At 34.2% G+C, this 17,716-nt stretch overlaps 3 protein-coding genes across 4 annotated transcripts; 2 read left to right on the top strand and 1 right to left on the bottom strand.

Moving 5' to 3' along the window:
* Positions 1–53: 53 nt before the first annotated feature.
* On the top strand, positions 54–1,261 carry LOC101889882 (uncharacterized). The gene has a single exon (XM_005187319.4). The coding sequence runs from the start codon at positions 84–86 to the stop codon at positions 1,068–1,070; it is 987 nt and encodes a 328-aa protein (XP_005187376.2). The 5' UTR covers positions 54–83; the 3' UTR covers positions 1,071–1,261.
* Positions 1,262–9,913: 8,652 nt separating this feature from the next.
* Positions 9,914–11,390, top strand: LOC101889257 (protein stunted). Of its 2 annotated transcripts, XR_002194949.2 has the most exons (4): positions 9,914–10,074; positions 10,260–10,390; positions 10,486–10,554; positions 11,211–11,390. XR_002194949.2 is itself a non-coding variant. In XM_005187315.4 (3 exons), the coding sequence occupies exons 1-3, from the start codon at positions 10,043–10,045 to the stop codon at positions 11,231–11,233; spliced, it is 186 nt and encodes a 61-aa protein (XP_005187372.1). In that variant the 5' UTR covers positions 9,914–10,042; the 3' UTR covers positions 11,234–11,390. The 2 variants fall into 2 exon arrangements, 1 of the variants encoding a protein (XP_005187372.1); XM_005187315.4 differs by lacking the exon at positions 10,486–10,554.
* LOC131802099 (peptidoglycan-recognition protein LE-like) lies at positions 11,211–16,428 on the bottom strand. The gene is made up of 6 exons (XM_059121473.1): positions 15,921–16,428; positions 13,255–13,545; positions 13,090–13,194; positions 12,953–13,017; positions 12,485–12,699; positions 11,211–11,899 (listed from the first exon to the last, which is right to left on the bottom strand). The coding sequence occupies exons 1-6, from the start codon at positions 16,108–16,110 to the stop codon at positions 11,689–11,691; spliced, it is 1,077 nt and encodes a 358-aa protein (XP_058977456.1). The 5' UTR covers positions 16,111–16,428; the 3' UTR covers positions 11,211–11,688.
* Positions 16,429–17,716: the final 1,288 nt, after the last annotated feature.

Here is a 17,716-nt window from a genome sequence, read left to right as displayed (position 1 = left end):
GCGAACCCTCAAAGATATTGATTCATTCAGTTTCCCGCCTTTGTGGGACAAACATTTGTAAACTGATAAAGTAACACATTCGCATGCTGTTTATCACAGTTGGAGTTGGAATCTGCAACAAAAATATCATCAGTTATGTCAACAAACACAACAGATATCTCGGCCACAATGACTTGATAAACAAGTTGAGAATAACACAAAATGAAGATACATTAGCGAGTCTTATAAAAGTCCGCTTACTACTCCGTCAGCATGTCACTCGTCTAAGTAATTGCATTCCAATCGATTCGAAGGCACATTTCAATTCAGATTTTTTTCTTATCCACCTTCCACCACCTGACACCCAGGCGAATCCAATGCATCAACATAAACATCAACATCAGCAGGAACATAATTCCCATCACCATGAGTCGGCTCCAACTAACCTGACCAACACAGAGGGTATTTTATTGCAGCAGGCCTGGATGTCGTTGGCACAGAACCTTCGAATGCAATCCATCAGTAACTTTCAACATTTAGGTACTTCGTACATCGGGCAGATTGTGGAAATTGAAATGAAACGTTTAAAGGCCAATTGCAGACGTGAAGAGGAGCTGTATGTGGAGCAAATGCTTTTGGAAAATCCCATTGTTGTTGAAAGACGCAGCAGTATGTCAATGCCAGAGCAATCAACAAAAGCGGCAGCGGATGCAACACCTAAAACAAATGATGATGACGACGACGACGATGATGGTAATAATAATGGCCAACAACATTCCAACGGAAACGGATGTAGCAGCATCAGTTCCAACAACGGAGTTAGAAATGACACGGCCACAACTCTACTACTGCAACAGCAGCAGCAACGGGCCGAATCATGTCGTCGCTCTCGCATCAACAACAAAATTAAAAAGGCCAAAATGAAATTCCGCCATAAATTCATGTCGTCTAAACTCGTTCAGAGTCTCCGCATGCTGGAGTGCATACAAAAGCTGATTGACCAAACGGAAATGCAACTAATGAGTCAAGGTTTCACTGTCCAACAGCTGGAGAAATTGAAAGAGCTGGTCTTTTGCAATGGCAGCCTATGATAGGAATTTTAAAATAATGGAAATGACAAATGAAAACAAAACAAAAATGGTAATGAAATTAAGTCCCCAATGACGTTGTTGTGTAGAAGTTCACTAGGAGCTGTAATTATAGCTAATTTAAAAGTTTTATTTGTTTGAGAGCAATAAATTAAAAAATGCAATGCATATGTCACCTCTATTTTCAATTTTAAGGTTCTGTCTTTTTGTTTCTATGTTAAAACATGGTTTAAATCATGGCCTATATAAGGTCGGCCAGAAAGCCCATCCGACAACTAAGTTTCCTGTCAAAAGACAATTGTGATTTTAAATTCAAAAAGAGTCAAATCACAATAGTACAAAAACTACTAAGTTTATTGCCATATCGTTGTCGAAAGTAGTCTTCTTGGCCGACCTAAAATGTACGAATTTTCGTTTAGTTTTAGTTGGAACTTATATGATTCAAGTTTCAATCTAATTGAAGAATCGTAAAATGATTGGTGCATATGAAAAAGGATGATTCCTTATCTATTATCTTTTTGGCAACACTGGTTTAAACAGCTCACGCAGGATTCGTATTCTATTTCACTGTCAAATATCTTTATTTTGGTCTATCATTTAGACCCAACTAAGTATAAAATTCTATGTCGTAATGGATGCTACAGCCTATAATAGGAAATTGTCTGTGCATGTCCACGTCTTCGTATAGCCCTCATATAACGCTACCTCCCGATATTCGGTATTTTGATGATTTTAGCGACATTATTCACCGGAATTGTTTCAATTTTTTTATTTGAAGATCGTAATGGATACTACAGCCTAAGACAGAAAAATGTCTGTGCAGGTCCTCTTCTTCGTATAGCCCCCATATAACGGTACCTCCCTATATTCGGTACTTTGATGATTTTATTCACCGATTTTTTTTAAGTTTCGAATTTGAATATTGTAATGGCTTATGGCAAAATTTACCTATGCAGGTCCATGTCGTCGTATGGACCCTAATATAACAGCTACATTAGGTATTTTTAAGATTTTAACAGAATTGCCAAATTCGTTCCAAATGGTGAAGGGTATTCAATGTTCGGCCCGTCCGAACTTACAGTTTTTTACTTGCTTTTATTGAAAATTTGTGTTTGGCTCAATAATAAGAATCCTTTGTCAGAATTACCGACTCATAATCAGAATTGTCGACTTTAGAGTGAAGATCAGCCAAAACATTGAAAATGCTACCAATGAATCCAAAAAAAGTCACGGTTTGGTGCGGTTCTTGGAGTGATGGCACCATTGGACAAATCGTAACGTAACTGAAAATAATGAGCCAATTATTTTAATTTTTTATATTTCCCAAAATGCCAGGCTTAACTTTTATGACATGTGGTTTTAACAAAACGGTGCGTAACAATGGCTTTATTGACAGGTAAAATTTTATTTCACGTTCGGGACTGGTCTTTAGACTATTTTTGTGGGGCTATGTTAAAAGTCAGACTATTTTATATGGGGCTATGTTAAACATCATGTCAGACGAGTCCGCTTCATTTAACTCGTTCGAAACACCACTGAAGAATTTAGATATCGTACTTGGTAAATCTGAATATTTACATCAACACAAAATCCATTATAAAGATAGTAGAGATCGGACTATTCCTTCTGGTGCTTTACCCATAAAGGGTATAAGTTTTAAATAACCATATAATCAAATCCGAAATAAGCATCCGGTTCTCCTCATATTTCACACATCCCATTTTTTGTACTAAAACAATATCTGCTGTGAAGATGGTATATATATATCGGTCCACTCCTCATAAAACGCAATTCCATTCAGACTTAGTACATCTCAATATTTTTATTAATTTTCACTGTTTGTGGGCTCAAATATCGGATCGAATGAAACATAAATGGGAGCTATAGCCATATCTTAACAGATTTTCATAAAATTTGACATAATTGCTTCTAGGGTAAATCTGGATTGTGCTTGGGTCAAACCAATGGACTGTGGAAGGTTTTGTCTTAATCGGACAATTATTGAACTTGTTATTTGATTACAAAAATTCATGTACAGATAAAAATATTATAAGTCTAGCTCGGTTACTGTTGCATGTTAGAAGCAATTTCAAACATGTAATGTGAACAAGTAAAAAAGCAGCTAAGTTCGACTGGACCGAACGTACCCAACATTTTCAAAAAACATCCGGAAACTTCCATTTAAATGAAAACTGTTATATGGAGACTATTCGAAGACGTGGACCTACTTACGAATTTTTTTTCATAGGCTGTAGTACCCATTACAAACTTCAAATACCAAATTTGAAACAATTCCGGTGAATAATTTCGCTAAAATAATCAACCGAATATCGGGGGGATATACGGAAACGTGCACCTACACACGTTTTTTTATGGAATTTGAAATAGTTTCGTTGAATAATGTCGCACAAATCATAAAAATGCCGAGGTCCTGCATACATTTTTTTATCGTGAACCTATATAAACAATTCTCTTCCAGGGGGCAAAGTACTCAGAAGGAGCGCCTTGTGTGAATTTTCAGACAATTCCATTGAAAAACGTGGCTAAAATGATAAAAATATCGAATATCGGGAGAAGTCGTTATAAGGGAGATATACGATTTCGTGGAAATTTATAGAAAATGCTCTTTCAGGGAGTAAAGTACTCAGAAGGAACTAGTGGTGTAGAATTTCAGACTATTCCATTGAAAAATGTGGCTAAAATTATATTAAGTCCGAATATCGGGTGTACTTTTATGTGTGGGCTATATGATATCGTGTACCGATATATCCCATCTTCGAACTTGAAGACTGATCTGTGCAACATTTTACCCTCCAATCTTATTCCGTTTTGACTCGAACGAAATACGACGGATATACAAATTTTGATTGTTTAGAATTCGATGAGATGTCAATTTAATGACAAACTTAATATATACACCACACAAATAACTACTGCCATAATATCCTTTACCCTTCAGCGGACCCCCAGCAACACTTGACACAACTAAATTTTGTAATTAACATTACTATTTACAAGAACTTGGCTTGAAGGGCAATGGCTAAAATGTCGAGAGCCAAAAGTAGCAACAAAAAACAATTGTTTTTGACAGTTTGGCGCTTTTGTTCTCATGAAGTTCGGTGGGAAGGTTTCATAAGGTTTATCATAGCGTTTACAGTCAACAGCATCTTAATATCAAACCATAGATGATACATAACATGGACATGAGAATGAATTACATAATTTTAATTCGAAAGTAAGTGGCAACATTTTAGCCAGATACGACTTGAATACATATATAACGACGTCAGTCTACTGTAATCAATATTGCTTCCACGAAAAGCCATTAGATGGTACGTAATATGCCCCATTGGTTCAAATAACATAATAAAAAACTAATGACCATATATGCAATGCAGATAATCAGGCCGCTGATCAAACATATTATTGACTGCAGAATAAACCTTAAATCTTTTCTGTGGCCCCAGTCCCAGACCAATCGATGAGACTGCACTGTTGAGCAATCGATAAATTATTGTTGGTTTTAGGGCAGCCTTCTCTAAGGAAGCTAGATTGAAATGGCACTTGGAAACAGATTGAATGCATATTTGACAGATCGGATTTAGTTACAATTAAAATTTTTCTTTAAATAATTCTCATAGATATGATCCTGACACTTACGCTCTCTAGAAAATTATAAAAGTAGTGAAATACTTTTTGTAATAAAAATAACAATATTTGGTTTGAGCCAAACTTACCATCATATTCCAAAAATAGGTTTATTTATTTGTTTTGTCTTCAGTACCGAATCACATTGAACATTCGCTACATATCTGCGAAATCATAACACGAGAAAAATCTTCACACATTTTCATTATGGCATAAATTTGGCGATTTTTAAAAAAAGAATTTATTTTATATTTTTAATTTTCATTTGCTCAAAAACTTTATCATTATATTTGCCAGTCAATTTTAGAATATTTTTACAATTTCAAAAACGCGCGTTGTATTTCCCCGATATACCGAACGAAAAATTGCATTATATTTTACTAATATTTAAATTGATAAACACTTCGATATACTCTGATACAGCGACACCGACCGAAAAAAATGCAATAGTTTGTTTGCTAAATATTAGTTATTTTTGCGAATTTCTGCAACGAATGAAATATTCACATATTTTCATTTTGGCAAATATTTCATTTGCTTAAACGCCGACTGCTCAATATTCATATGTTCTGCCAATTTTAGATTATTCTAATAATTTTAAAAACGCCCGTTGTATGTTCCCGATATACCGACATTTGGCAATTTGGGTTTATTTGAAGTTTGTGAGCTCTGAAAATAAAAATAAAATTTGAATTATTTGAATCGCATAGTCGACTATAGTGGTAAATATTTGTAGGATTATACATTCAAGTTTCATTTTTCAAAGAAACTGAAAGGTACAAGAACTGTATTTACAACTCAAAATTCCTAGTTGGCAAATTTGGCATGGAAATAGCTATTAAAGACATAAAATCATAAATATTGGACAAAATACATCGTTGAGTTTATCCACTGGCCCAGAGCTAGCCGACGACCTGACAAAAATGCATTACATTACAGAAATATGTTATTCCAAAAACCTCGGAGGATTGAAAGATAAGGACTGAAATCCTGATTCCAGAGCATTTTCTGGTACACTGAATCGATAAAAATAGGAAATTCCCCTAATAAAGTCAGGTCCTTTAGATTACAACATAATGCTGTCATGTTACATTAACATAATATATTTTTATACTACCAACACTATCTACCGAATCAAAGCAACAGTGTGCCCATATAGTTACTTCACATTTCAAGCTCTGACGGGGAAAATATGAAGCTAAATAAACAATTGGTGTTGTTGTCCATGCTACAATAACTTAGCATACGGTTGGAATATTTGCTATTAAATATCCTTGCCATCAACAAAAAGTCATAGTTAGGGAATTACAATAATACTAACTCCGGCATTTATTAACAGAATTGAAATATGTAATAATTTTAAAAGCGTACATGCAAAAAATCATTAAGTCCGACCGGCCCAAACTTTTAATACCATCCACCTTGAGGTAAAGTAAACCTTAAAAATAAATGCATTGAGATTTAATATTGGTGCAAGTTCCATTTTTGCAGGAAGAATACTATATCTATTGTGAGTTTCATTACTTTCAAATTACTCAAATTACTCTCTAAAAGCCGAGATTTAAACAATTACGCGAAAATGTGGCTGAAATAATTAGAATATCGAAAGGTACCGTTATAAGGAATCTATAAGAAAACTTGAATCTATATAGACAAAGTATAGAATTCCTTATAGATTTTGCCATTTCCGTCTGTCTGAAGAAATGACCATAGATTCCGAAAGAGATTTAGTTTACTATTCGGCAAAGTTTTCGGCATAAGTTGAGTTTAGGGGCTATGCTTGGATTGACCTGAAATTTTTACCGCAGGTAGGTATTTGTAACCTGATTACGGCAATATAATTTTTTTGTGGGGGAAATACCCGGTTACCCGGTTATTCGACCCAAAAGTTCGGATACAACATCCGGTTTATATCCGGTTCTACGTAACCGATATCAATAATATGGGTATCATTTGAAAGCTTATGAAAATACCTATCCAACAAGTGGTCATATATGGGGTAACTGGAACCGGTTTCGGAGAAATTTAGGAAAATGTGCATTTTTGTATGAGTAATTTTTGAAAAACCCATAAAAACTCGAAAATGGACCCATTATAGGGTCTTAAAATCTATACACTATATTATAGCTAACACTATTGCCTTTCCAAAATGGTGTCATATGTGTTGATATCTTTTGTAGTTCCGAAGATATTGACTTTTAAATTCGTTACTTATGAAAGCAGTTTGAGTGAAGCCAAGTTTTGTGTCGGGTTTAACGTTCTTGTTAATCTGCTTTGTTTTTAATTTGGTGTTGTTAGAATATTATGGATCGCGTAGTCGGTGTTGGACATATCCCAGAGGAGAAAATCTTAAGCCGCGGCCGAAGGCCGGCTACTTACAAAAATTACAATTTTTAGAAAAACTATGGATCGCGTAGCCGGTGTTGGACATACCCCAGAGGAGAAAATCTTAAGCCCCGGCCGAAGGCCGGCTACTTTCGAAAACTACAGTTTTTAGGAAACTATTGATCGCGTAGCCGGTGTTGGACATACCCTAGAGGAGAAAATCTTAAGCCCCGGCCGAAGGCCGGCTACTTTCGAAAACTACAATTTTTAGAAAACTATTGATCGCGTAGCCGGTGTTGGACATACCCCAGAGGAGAAAATCTTAAGCCCCGGCCGAAGGCCGGCTACTTACAAAAATTACAATTTTTAGAAAAACTATGGATCGCGTAGCCGGTGTTGGACATACCCCAGAGGAGAAAATCTTAAGCCCCGGCCGAAGGCCGGCTACTTACAAAAATTACAATTTTTAGAAAAACTATGGATCGCGTAGCCGGTGTTGGACATACCCTAGAGGAGAAAATCTTAAGCCACGGCCAAAGGCCGGTTGCTTAAAAAAGCTATAAAGGTCAAAGTCAAATGCATCTAGACTGGAGAAAAATATAATTTAATGAATTCTATCTCTTATATCTTCGGAACCACAAAAGATATCAACACATATGACACCATTTTGGAAAGGCAATAGTGTTAGCTATAATATAGTGTATAGATTTTAAGACCCTATAATGGGTCCATTTTCGAGTTTTTATGGGTTTTTCAAAAAGTACTCATACAAAAATGCAAATTTTTCTAAATTTCTCCGAAACCGGTTCCAGCAACCCCGTCATATGACCACTTGTTGGATAGGTATTTTCATAAGCTTTCAAATGATACTTATTTTATTGATATCGGTTACGTAGAACCGTATACAAACCGGATGTTGTATTCGAACTTTTGGGTCGAATAACCGGGTAACCGGGTATTTCCCCCACAAAAAAATTACATTGCCGTAATCAGGTTACAAATACCTACCTGCGGTAAAAATTTCAAAATGATCCGAGCATAGCCCCTAAACTCAACTTGCTCCAAGTTTTCGAAAATTAAAATAAATCGGTACATTCGAAGATTCCCATAGTCAGAGGAGAAAAGCATATTCCACCAACGTTCTTCATTTTTATGCCCTCCACCATACTATGGTGGTATATTAACTTTGTCATTTCGTATGTAATTCCTCGAAATGATCATTATAGAGCCAGAAATACACTCAAATTCGATCTGCGTAAAATTCTATGTCGATTTATCCATGTCTCTCCCTCTCTCTATCAAATCACGCTTTCTTTCTAACGAATTGAGATAGAACTCTAACATTTTGCACATAAATGTATTTTTATCAATAGGCCATGTCGGCCCACGTTTTCATGTAGCCCCCATATAATGAAAAATGTCTACTTCCTGAAAAAATTCGTTAATTTTTTTTTAATTGTTCATTACGCCAATAAAACTTCTGATAAATCAATCAACTGTTAAAATGTTTTCCCCAATTTAAGACTTTTTTAAAGTAGCCGGATTTCGGTGTGGTCTTGAAATTTTCCCAATTTGATACTCATTTTAAGGTGCCGGCCGAACCGTCCGTTAGGAAAAAATGCTTAGTAAATTAAGGTGATATTCCATTTAATAGCAAATTCACAAAATTGGCATTTAGAAGAAAAGTAACAACAAAATTTAACCTGTTACGACAAGATACGACATAAAAACAGGATTGCGAAATATTATTACCGGCCTACAACGATCGGACACTGTTCTATTTCTTTTTTTTAATAATTAATTAATAATTGGTACTTACGTTATTTCCTTCAACATTCCATAACGTAAATGTGTATTTTCGCGTTGAATTCCAATTTAAAACACAAAACGCCTTCACTTATTGAGCAAATGAGTACATATTCGGTTCATCGCTATTCAGTAATTGGCATGCCTGCACCAATTGTTTGCAACACTACAAACACACACTCACACAGTAATATTTTACCGTTAATTTTTATAATGCATCAATTTACCAAAAAGAAACATAAAAAACGCAACAACACTACACTAGAATTTCACATTACATTAATTTCATTAATTATTTCACTGTTTATTACTTTTAAATAATTACCAATCTATAAAAATTATTATAATTGCATAGAAATTTAAGAGCACGACTTAAAAGCAACGACGCGAACATTTTTCTTACAAGACTGATACAAACGGCGCAATTCTACAGCGTTGCATTTTTCAACTAGAGCTGTTACTTGATCGAATTATCGTTATTCGATAACAAGGACGGTTTAGTAGCTGTTATTATTTATTTGTTTTTGAAGATTAGAAAATTGAAAATATGCAAAAGAAAGTTTTTAGAATTTTAGAAGAAAGCCTCAGATACAATTTAAATAGAACATTTTATAAAGAAAATATTTTTAGTTCATAATTTCATACCGCAAGGATCGAGCCCTTGCAAATGATTTATAATAGACGAAAATGTAATAAAAAAAATCTTCTTTTTATGGCAAGGGTCTTTCAATATCCTCGTATTTATATAGTATGTTGTTTTTATGGCATGTTTTTATATAGAGTACCATAATTTACAAGATAGGTCTGAGAAACACTCTGAATAATATAAACTAAATTAGGAGAATAGCAACTTATGTTATTAATTAAAAAACGTGAAGTGGTTCGTCTGTAGGTCATGCTTTAATGAATGCAGAAACTTTAAGCAAAAATCATACAGAAAAGTACACAAATTTGAGTGAAAATTGAATATTTTACGGTCATCTTTTAAATTTTCTATCGACAACTCAAAAATCGATAATCCGTGCAAGCCAGATTACCAAATATTTATAACAATTTATGGAGTACACGATATTCGGGTAATCGGAATTCAACAACTTTGGCACAATTGAGAATTTTTCTTGACAGACTGCACGAGCTGCTGAAATTTTGCAAAGTTTTATTCTGTGAAAACTAAATTAAAATAAAAATTAAGCAAAATGACTAACGCCTGGAGAGCTGCTGGACTTACGTAAGTAAACCAAGAAATTGAACAACAGTGCATAACTTTCCAAATGCTTTGACGGAAAACAAACAGAAATTACGTAATTTATGTCAAAGTACTTGGTAGAAACGCTATGCGGCAAGTTAATAAACTATAGCCTTAGTTATTGGAAACTTGGCATTTACTCTGCACATTCTTACCTAACCTTTCAGCTACATCCAATACTCCAACATCTGCGCCCGTGTAGTGCGTCAAGCCTTGAAGGGTGATTTGCGTGCTGAGGCTGCCAAACGTAACGAAAGCCATGTCAAATTCACACCATGGACTGATGGCAAACCAGCCCGTAAGTATCATCTAAACGTAGATGGAGCATAAATTGATTATTTTATTGCTATATAAATATTAACCTTATAAATTTCTTAAAAAAAAACATTACAGATGAAAAGTGAGATCTTTAAAAGTCACCATTAAGTGTCTTTGATAAGAACTTTTCTTTAGACATATCTTGTAAGTTGTAGACGTAGGTTGAGTGTGTATGTTCCTCCCAAAAAGTGTTAAACAGAAAGAAACTAACGATATGTCTCAGTCCCTGAAGATAAACTGCAAGTTTTCCAAATTTCTTCCTGATCTTAAATTTCCTTGCTCAAACCCCGTTCCCAACTTAACGTTTCATGTCGAAAAGTTAGTTATGTGAAATGTTATGACAATGCGTGCTCAGACAATACGCGCCATAATATAGAGTACAGCTTTGGAATTCAACGCTGCTCACCTTAATTTTACATGCTTACACAAAAAATCAAACATTGGAAAAACTTATATGAAATTGAATTTTACTTTCTCATCTAAATGCAGAAACATACGTCGATTCCCTTTCGAAATGTATAGTAATAAAACTCAAATATTTGCCTAAGTTTGTATTACATATTCCCTGTGTTGCAAATTCCAGCAAACAAACATAACACTATCTTGATTACCTAAGGCTTTCTAAAAAATGAAATTATTCCTCAAAACATACTAAACCATCTAAATTTAAACCATATAGAGCACACTTCCCGAAGCAACCCTCATCAATAAAAAATTTCCTGTTTGAATTATGTCGCAACTAATATTCTAGAATCTATTTTATTATTTTATTAATTCTGATTTTTTCGTTTATTTTTCAGCTCGTGCCCAAGCCAGCGAATAAATTTAATCATTTGTGTATTGGTTAAATATAAATTCCATCAATTCTTAATTCATCGTTAGCAGCAGTTTCCAACAAATAAATTTATTATAATTTTCGAAATGTTAATGCTAAAAGCAACAACAGAAATAAAACACAACAATTATTAAAAAAACAACAATCTTATATTTTTCTTTTTCTCTTTTAACTTAAAACAAAAATAAGGCACTATATTTTTAAAACATCAGGCAAACATTATCGGCAAATACAAATGCGGTCATATAGTTCATATATTTTTAAATATATCCATTACAAAAAATAAAATATTTCTCAAGCTTTGATGTCAATTTTTAATTGACTTTAAAACTCGGAAAATGTTTTTATTAAAACCCATAAGAAAAGATCGAAAAAATGCAACATTAGATGAATACATATCCATTAATTTAATTATTCTTAAATTACTTTCAAAAAAAAAACTGTCATTTTAAATTCGTTGTGTCCTCTGTGGTACTTTGATTTCGTTTAAGGGTCTGAGAAAAATTCTCATCAATTTCACCTGAGGGGGGTTCGTAAAAATGATCCCAAGTCTTTAGTTCCTCGTACAACTTGCCACCAGGGCTAGCGGTGCTCATAAATTGTCTATGTGCCATGAGTTTGAAATTTGGCGTTAAATGACCTTCATCGACACCTCTGTAAATGTAAAAAAACAAATTGTATTTTAAATTTAGCACGTTATAATAAATAATTGTATTGGGATTCAAAAGGAACAATGGGCCTATCTCGCTTCCTTCTCCATGTTACAAACAAATGCACAAAGACATAATACCCTTCGCACTATGTGGTGTAGGTTATAAAAAGTATTCGTATAGCCATTATCTGAGTGAAGGTTACGGTGGCATACCAAAGCTTATGAAGAAGCTATAGATTGAAACAATGTTCTTAAAATGCAAACAACGTTTCAACGTTATTTTGGAGGGATACCATTTCGAAGCCTTTCATGTGAATCCATTACATAAACCGCTATCATCATGCAAATATGTTAGCTACACTACGATGTTACATATCATTGTTACACTTCATTTGATAGGTAACATACAAACCTATCGAATGAAGTGTAACAAAGATGAGATAATTCTATTATTTCATTTAATTACACCCAAAAAACAAATGTATTGTTAAGGCATGGAAGGAGCCCTTACAATACTCAAGTAAGGTTTTTTTCCAAAACGTAATTCTATTTATGTCATTTTTTTGTTGAATCATACTCTTAGTTACCTTTTAAGTAAGTTCTTGCACGCAGTCAATGCTCGTGGTGGTGGAAGCTTATACATAAAAGTTCCAACGAAGGATATTCCAATTGAATATCTATTATAGCTAAAAGTATGCGCTCCCTCCACACCCCATCCCCGTCCCTCATACACGTTACCATCACAGCCAATTAAAAAGTTATAACCAATATCGTCCCATCCTCGGGTTTCAATGTGAAAAGTCTGAAAAGAGTAATATAATTAAATTTATTTTAGGTATTAAATAGCAAAATATGTATACAATAAGATTGGATGCTTATATCATTTTAGATATTTAATCACGATTGAAAGTTTAGAACGTGATAAATTTCGAATTGTGAAACATAATATAAAACGTTCACGTTCTCGTTTAATACATCAAAACAATTTAGGTTTTATCACATACAATGCACTTGTGCTAAAATGACATTAATTGGGTTACAAAACATATACCTACCTGTATATCACGAATTATACCAATATTTTTTGCTTGTTCTGTAGAGTCACTGGTGGCAGTGTGGGCTAAAAATGACATATGGACATGTTAATTGATTTTATGATTTAGCTTTGTGTTACAGCACTTAATATACTTACAAATAATTACTAAATCTGTTGGTACATCTATAGGACTGTACTCATTAATAGGATCCATTGCAAGCCACCGTGCTCTTGGAATTATTTGACAAGCAGGTCTATAGACTAAAGTATTGTGAAACATATGAATATAAAAATAGACATAATTAAAACTTCACTACTAACCTGGTGGTTTCTTTGGTGTTGCGTGCTTTCTTTCTTGTTTTATATCTGACTTATCCTCATCCAGATTTTCAGATGTGTCATGTGTACACTCACTTTCATTACCATCTTTATTAATTATAATATTGCCATTGATTTTGATAACATGTCCCATTATAACATTACTCGAATTTGAAATACTGAAATTGCCAAAATTTTGTTGTGGCATGTTGCTTACAATTTCACTTAATTGCCTTAGATCTGGACATGTTGTGCTTAGCTGGGTTATATCTCTATATTCTCTATCATCGGATTCTAGAAAATAAATAAAATGTGTGTTACATATCTGAGTATACAGTTGTGGAATTAGAACAGTTTACTTATTTGGAAAATAATCTAAGTGTGTTTATTGTGTGAAAATAGACCTGTCAATTGTAGAGGTTTTTGAAATGACTCTATGTTCTTGATAACTATACAGGGTGAGATGAAAAAACTTCAACAAACGTCAGACTGCCGTCATTTCTAAGCCACTGTTAAAATTATTCCAGTGACAGCTCATTATATTGTTAGCCTACAAAAGCATTTTGGTGAGAATTTTCCACAAAAAAAGTTATTCGTTATGGAATTCAAGCGTGATAGTGTTATTTACTTATATTTGGCTGGAAAACCACAAGTGGATGTCGTTAGAGTACTCCAGCATTTAAATGTGAATTAATCTTTTTCGTCTCGTATCATCGCTCGTTATCGTGATACTGGTAGCGTAGCCCGACGTCAAGGAAGTGGACGGAAGAAAACAGCAACAGCAGCAGAAATGGTTCGAAAAGTAAAGAAGCTACTTTATCGAAACCCGCGTCGCAGTGGCCTAAAAATGGCTCATGAGGTGAACTTATCGTAATATTACATTCGGGAAATATTGAAAAATGAGCTCGGAGTAAAACCATAGAAATTCCAAAAAGTGTAAGAACTTGCACCGCAATAGAAAGAAAATAGACTCGAAAGAGCTAAAGAGTTGCTTCGCTTGGCCGAAAGTGGTGAACTGACGAATTTGGGTTTCTCCGATCAGAAAACATTCGTTGCCCAGCAGTTTGTAAACAAACAAAATGATCGTGTTTACTTGCAAACAAGGTCAGCTGAAAATGTGCATCTTCGATTGGCCACCAGAACTCAAACGCCGGCCATGGTGATGGTGTGGGCCGCCATAACAGCCGATGGTCGCTCTCTGCTCGTATTAATCGACTGTGGCATCAGAATAAATGCCGAAAATTATCCCGAAAATATTCTTGGGTACGCAAACATTTTGGCCGCAGACTTTGGACATTTCAACAGGACTCAGCACCATCCCAAACAGCACGCGCCACCCAAGTATGATTACAAAATGAGGTTCCTGGCTTCATTTCCAGCGCACAATGGCTACCAAAATCTCCGGATACCAATCCGTTGAACTATTGTGTCTGAAGTATTTTGGAAAGCAAGGTTGGCAATAAAAACTACCAAAGTATCGATCACCTCAAGCAAGCGATTCACCGGGAATGGGCCAAAATACCGCAGAGCAACATTCGGGCACCGTGTGACGGTTTCATTGGCCGTTTGAAAGCCATAAAAGGTGACCAATTCGAACAAATCTAAACTTATCCTAAAAGTTGATGCTATTTCCGACATCTTTTGCTTTTATTCTATAAAATTTAAAAAAAAATGTAAAAATTATGGCGTTTGACTTAGTTGCTGTTATTTTATCTCACCCTGTATATGTTGAATTAAAACAAAAAAATTGAAAACTTATATAAAAATAAATAATCTGACTTAAGAAATAAATAATTTGATTAAACACAAAAACTAGCTGATATTACAACATGAAACCATATTTTGCCAGACTACTATATTTTTAGTTTGATGCTAACTGGGATTTGGAACAACATTGGCAAATGTATTCGACCCCAAATGTTTAGTTATATCCGACTATTTACCAAATAATTCAATATATGACAAATGATCGGTGTACTAAATGCTGGTGGACCGAGGCCAATTTTTCGAGGTGATACAAAATCTGAAACAGACCCCTTTACATAGTGGCCTAGGGTATGCAACTTAAATTTGATAAATTTTTATATATTTTTTTTAATATTTTTGTCGAAAAATCACATTTTTTGTCTTTTGAGCCCTTAAAATGGTTTCGAAGAGCATTTTTGGCTACGTCTCATATAATGTCTTTAATATATTCAAAATTGTGTTCAACAATTGCTCTAGAAGCAGACATAACAGCATAGTATCAGAGTCGGGCTTGGCAAAGCAAATTATATAATTACCAACTACCTCGATATCTTCCAATGTTGATTATGCAAGAAGGAATGGATATGATATTGAATTTCCATACATTTTTGAAGATAGTATTCTTGGAAACAAGACTGTCATATATGAGGATATGGGCTAATATATCCATATCCATTCATTACCGATTTTATTATGATTGAGATCTTATATTTGAATGTGAAACGTCGTATATTTGTATGTCTAATCATACAATAATACAATGTCTAGTGATTAGCGCATCGCATAACATCGAAGAGCTGTCGGTTAATGGGGCCATTAAACAATGCTTCAACACGAAAATAATTAAATAATTGTTAAATTCTCGATTTACGTGATGAAAAGAAAAGACTCAATTAGCTTGTACTGTCTATTTATATATTTACCTATTATTTGGCCTGGGATCCGTGTGCCGAGGGCATGCTCTTCGCCTGATTCTGAATCCGAGTCGCTGGAATCAATAACACTAGATTCAACGGTCGAATCATCAACTGAGTCTAAATCTTCCAGGTTTAGAGAATTCAGCCAATTCCTGGTTTTCTCCTCATTAATTCGCAGACGATCATTGGCATTCATGGTTACAGTATTGTGCGATTTTCTTATGAATAGTGAAATTTCTTCCACACTTTGTTTTTCTTCTTATTTTATCTTATCATAACTCTTATTGCGATCTCAAGTCAAGTGTGGCGGACAAAGATGTTCTCAGCTAAGAAAAACTTGCGGATTTTGAGTTATGATTTAGATTTGCATTGATTGTGCAGTATAGAGAGCTTATGTTGCGTTTAAAATCTACATTAATGGTGAGGTTTTGTATATTATATCGGAGATTTTTTTAACTCGCAATTAAAAATCTCTTGTTTATAAAACTAATTATTTGTCACAGGGTGGCACGGAATAACAAATTTTATTGTCATTCTTGCTATTTATCGATTTCGATGATAATAATAGGTGTGTCTGGTTACTTTTCCTGCAGGAATTGTCCAGCAAAATCTTTCTGAGAGAGTAAGGTAGTTTTATTCTCTTTTGCAAGGAAAATTCGAAAAGTAAACAGACGGTATTCCTGCAAAAGCTTGCAACTAATCAGCTGATTTGTAAAAACAAACCAATATGTCCCCTATTATAAAAATAAAATGAAAGGAAGGACCACAAATTTTACAAGTTTTTTAAATAAAAAGGAAATTAGCAATTAAACAAAAATATCAGCAATAAAAGAAATATAGATTTTATGTGTTCCCCGGAGTCCTTTCAATTTGTTGCTAATGGCGTTTGTCTAAAAACCTTGGAAATAGCCTTTTATTTTTTTATTACATATTAATATTTACGTTTTTCACATTTTGTAAAGTTTATCTCAAAAAACAATTAGTCTTGCCCATTCCAAAAAAAATATTTTCAAATTGAAAGCACAAAAAGAAATAAACAAACAATAGAAAACATCTGATTGAATGTCGATGAATGTGAAGAAGAAGAGTTGCAAGTGATTGCAAGAAGAAATTTTTCCAGCAAGAATTTGCAAACTCTTACTGAAAGAACTGTCAAAGTGTCTCTCTCCGACCGCTCTCTTTTGCAGAACTTTTGGGTTAACAGACGACTTCCAGTAACAATTTGTAACAATTGTTACCAATTTTAGGGTAACCAGACACACCTAATAATGCCAAGTATATTGCGGCCCATGGATTGTCGTCCGATCATAGTAGCAGCACCACAATACATTTTCTTCTTGTGTTTTCCATACAAAAGGTTTATAGTTGTGTTCCAGAACCTGCAATATAGTACAATATTGAACAAAATGTTTAACCGGGTAAAATTAGAGGGCAATCCTTAAAAATCAGGTCCATGTCTTAAACATACCAAAAATGAATGTTGTAAAATTTGACTATTATCAAAATTTACCCGATTTTTATAATTTTCTATTGAAACTTTTGTTTTATTCGCCTCTCATTTCAACAAAAGAAAAAGAAATTGTTCAATTGTCAAGGTTTGAAATTGCTAAACTTCGAAGTTTCATATGAATGTGTCTTACTTGTGTGGTGAAAAACGTCGACCGAGTACGTTGAATGTTAGATAACGCTATTAGTCAATCAGCATATGCCAATCATAGTATGGTTTCAGAACCTGCAAAATAGTACAATATTTAGCAAGTTTTACATTTTTATTCCCACCACCATTCTATGGAAGGTATATT

The sequence above is a fragment of the Musca domestica genome, unplaced genomic scaffold (assembly GCF_030504385.1).
Source record: "Musca domestica strain aabys unplaced genomic scaffold, Musca_domestica.polishedcontigs.V.1.1 2, whole genome shotgun sequence".
Lineage (NCBI taxonomy): Eukaryota > Metazoa > Arthropoda > Insecta > Diptera > Muscidae > Musca > Musca domestica.
This window is presented reverse-complemented; position numbering and strand designations above follow the sequence as displayed.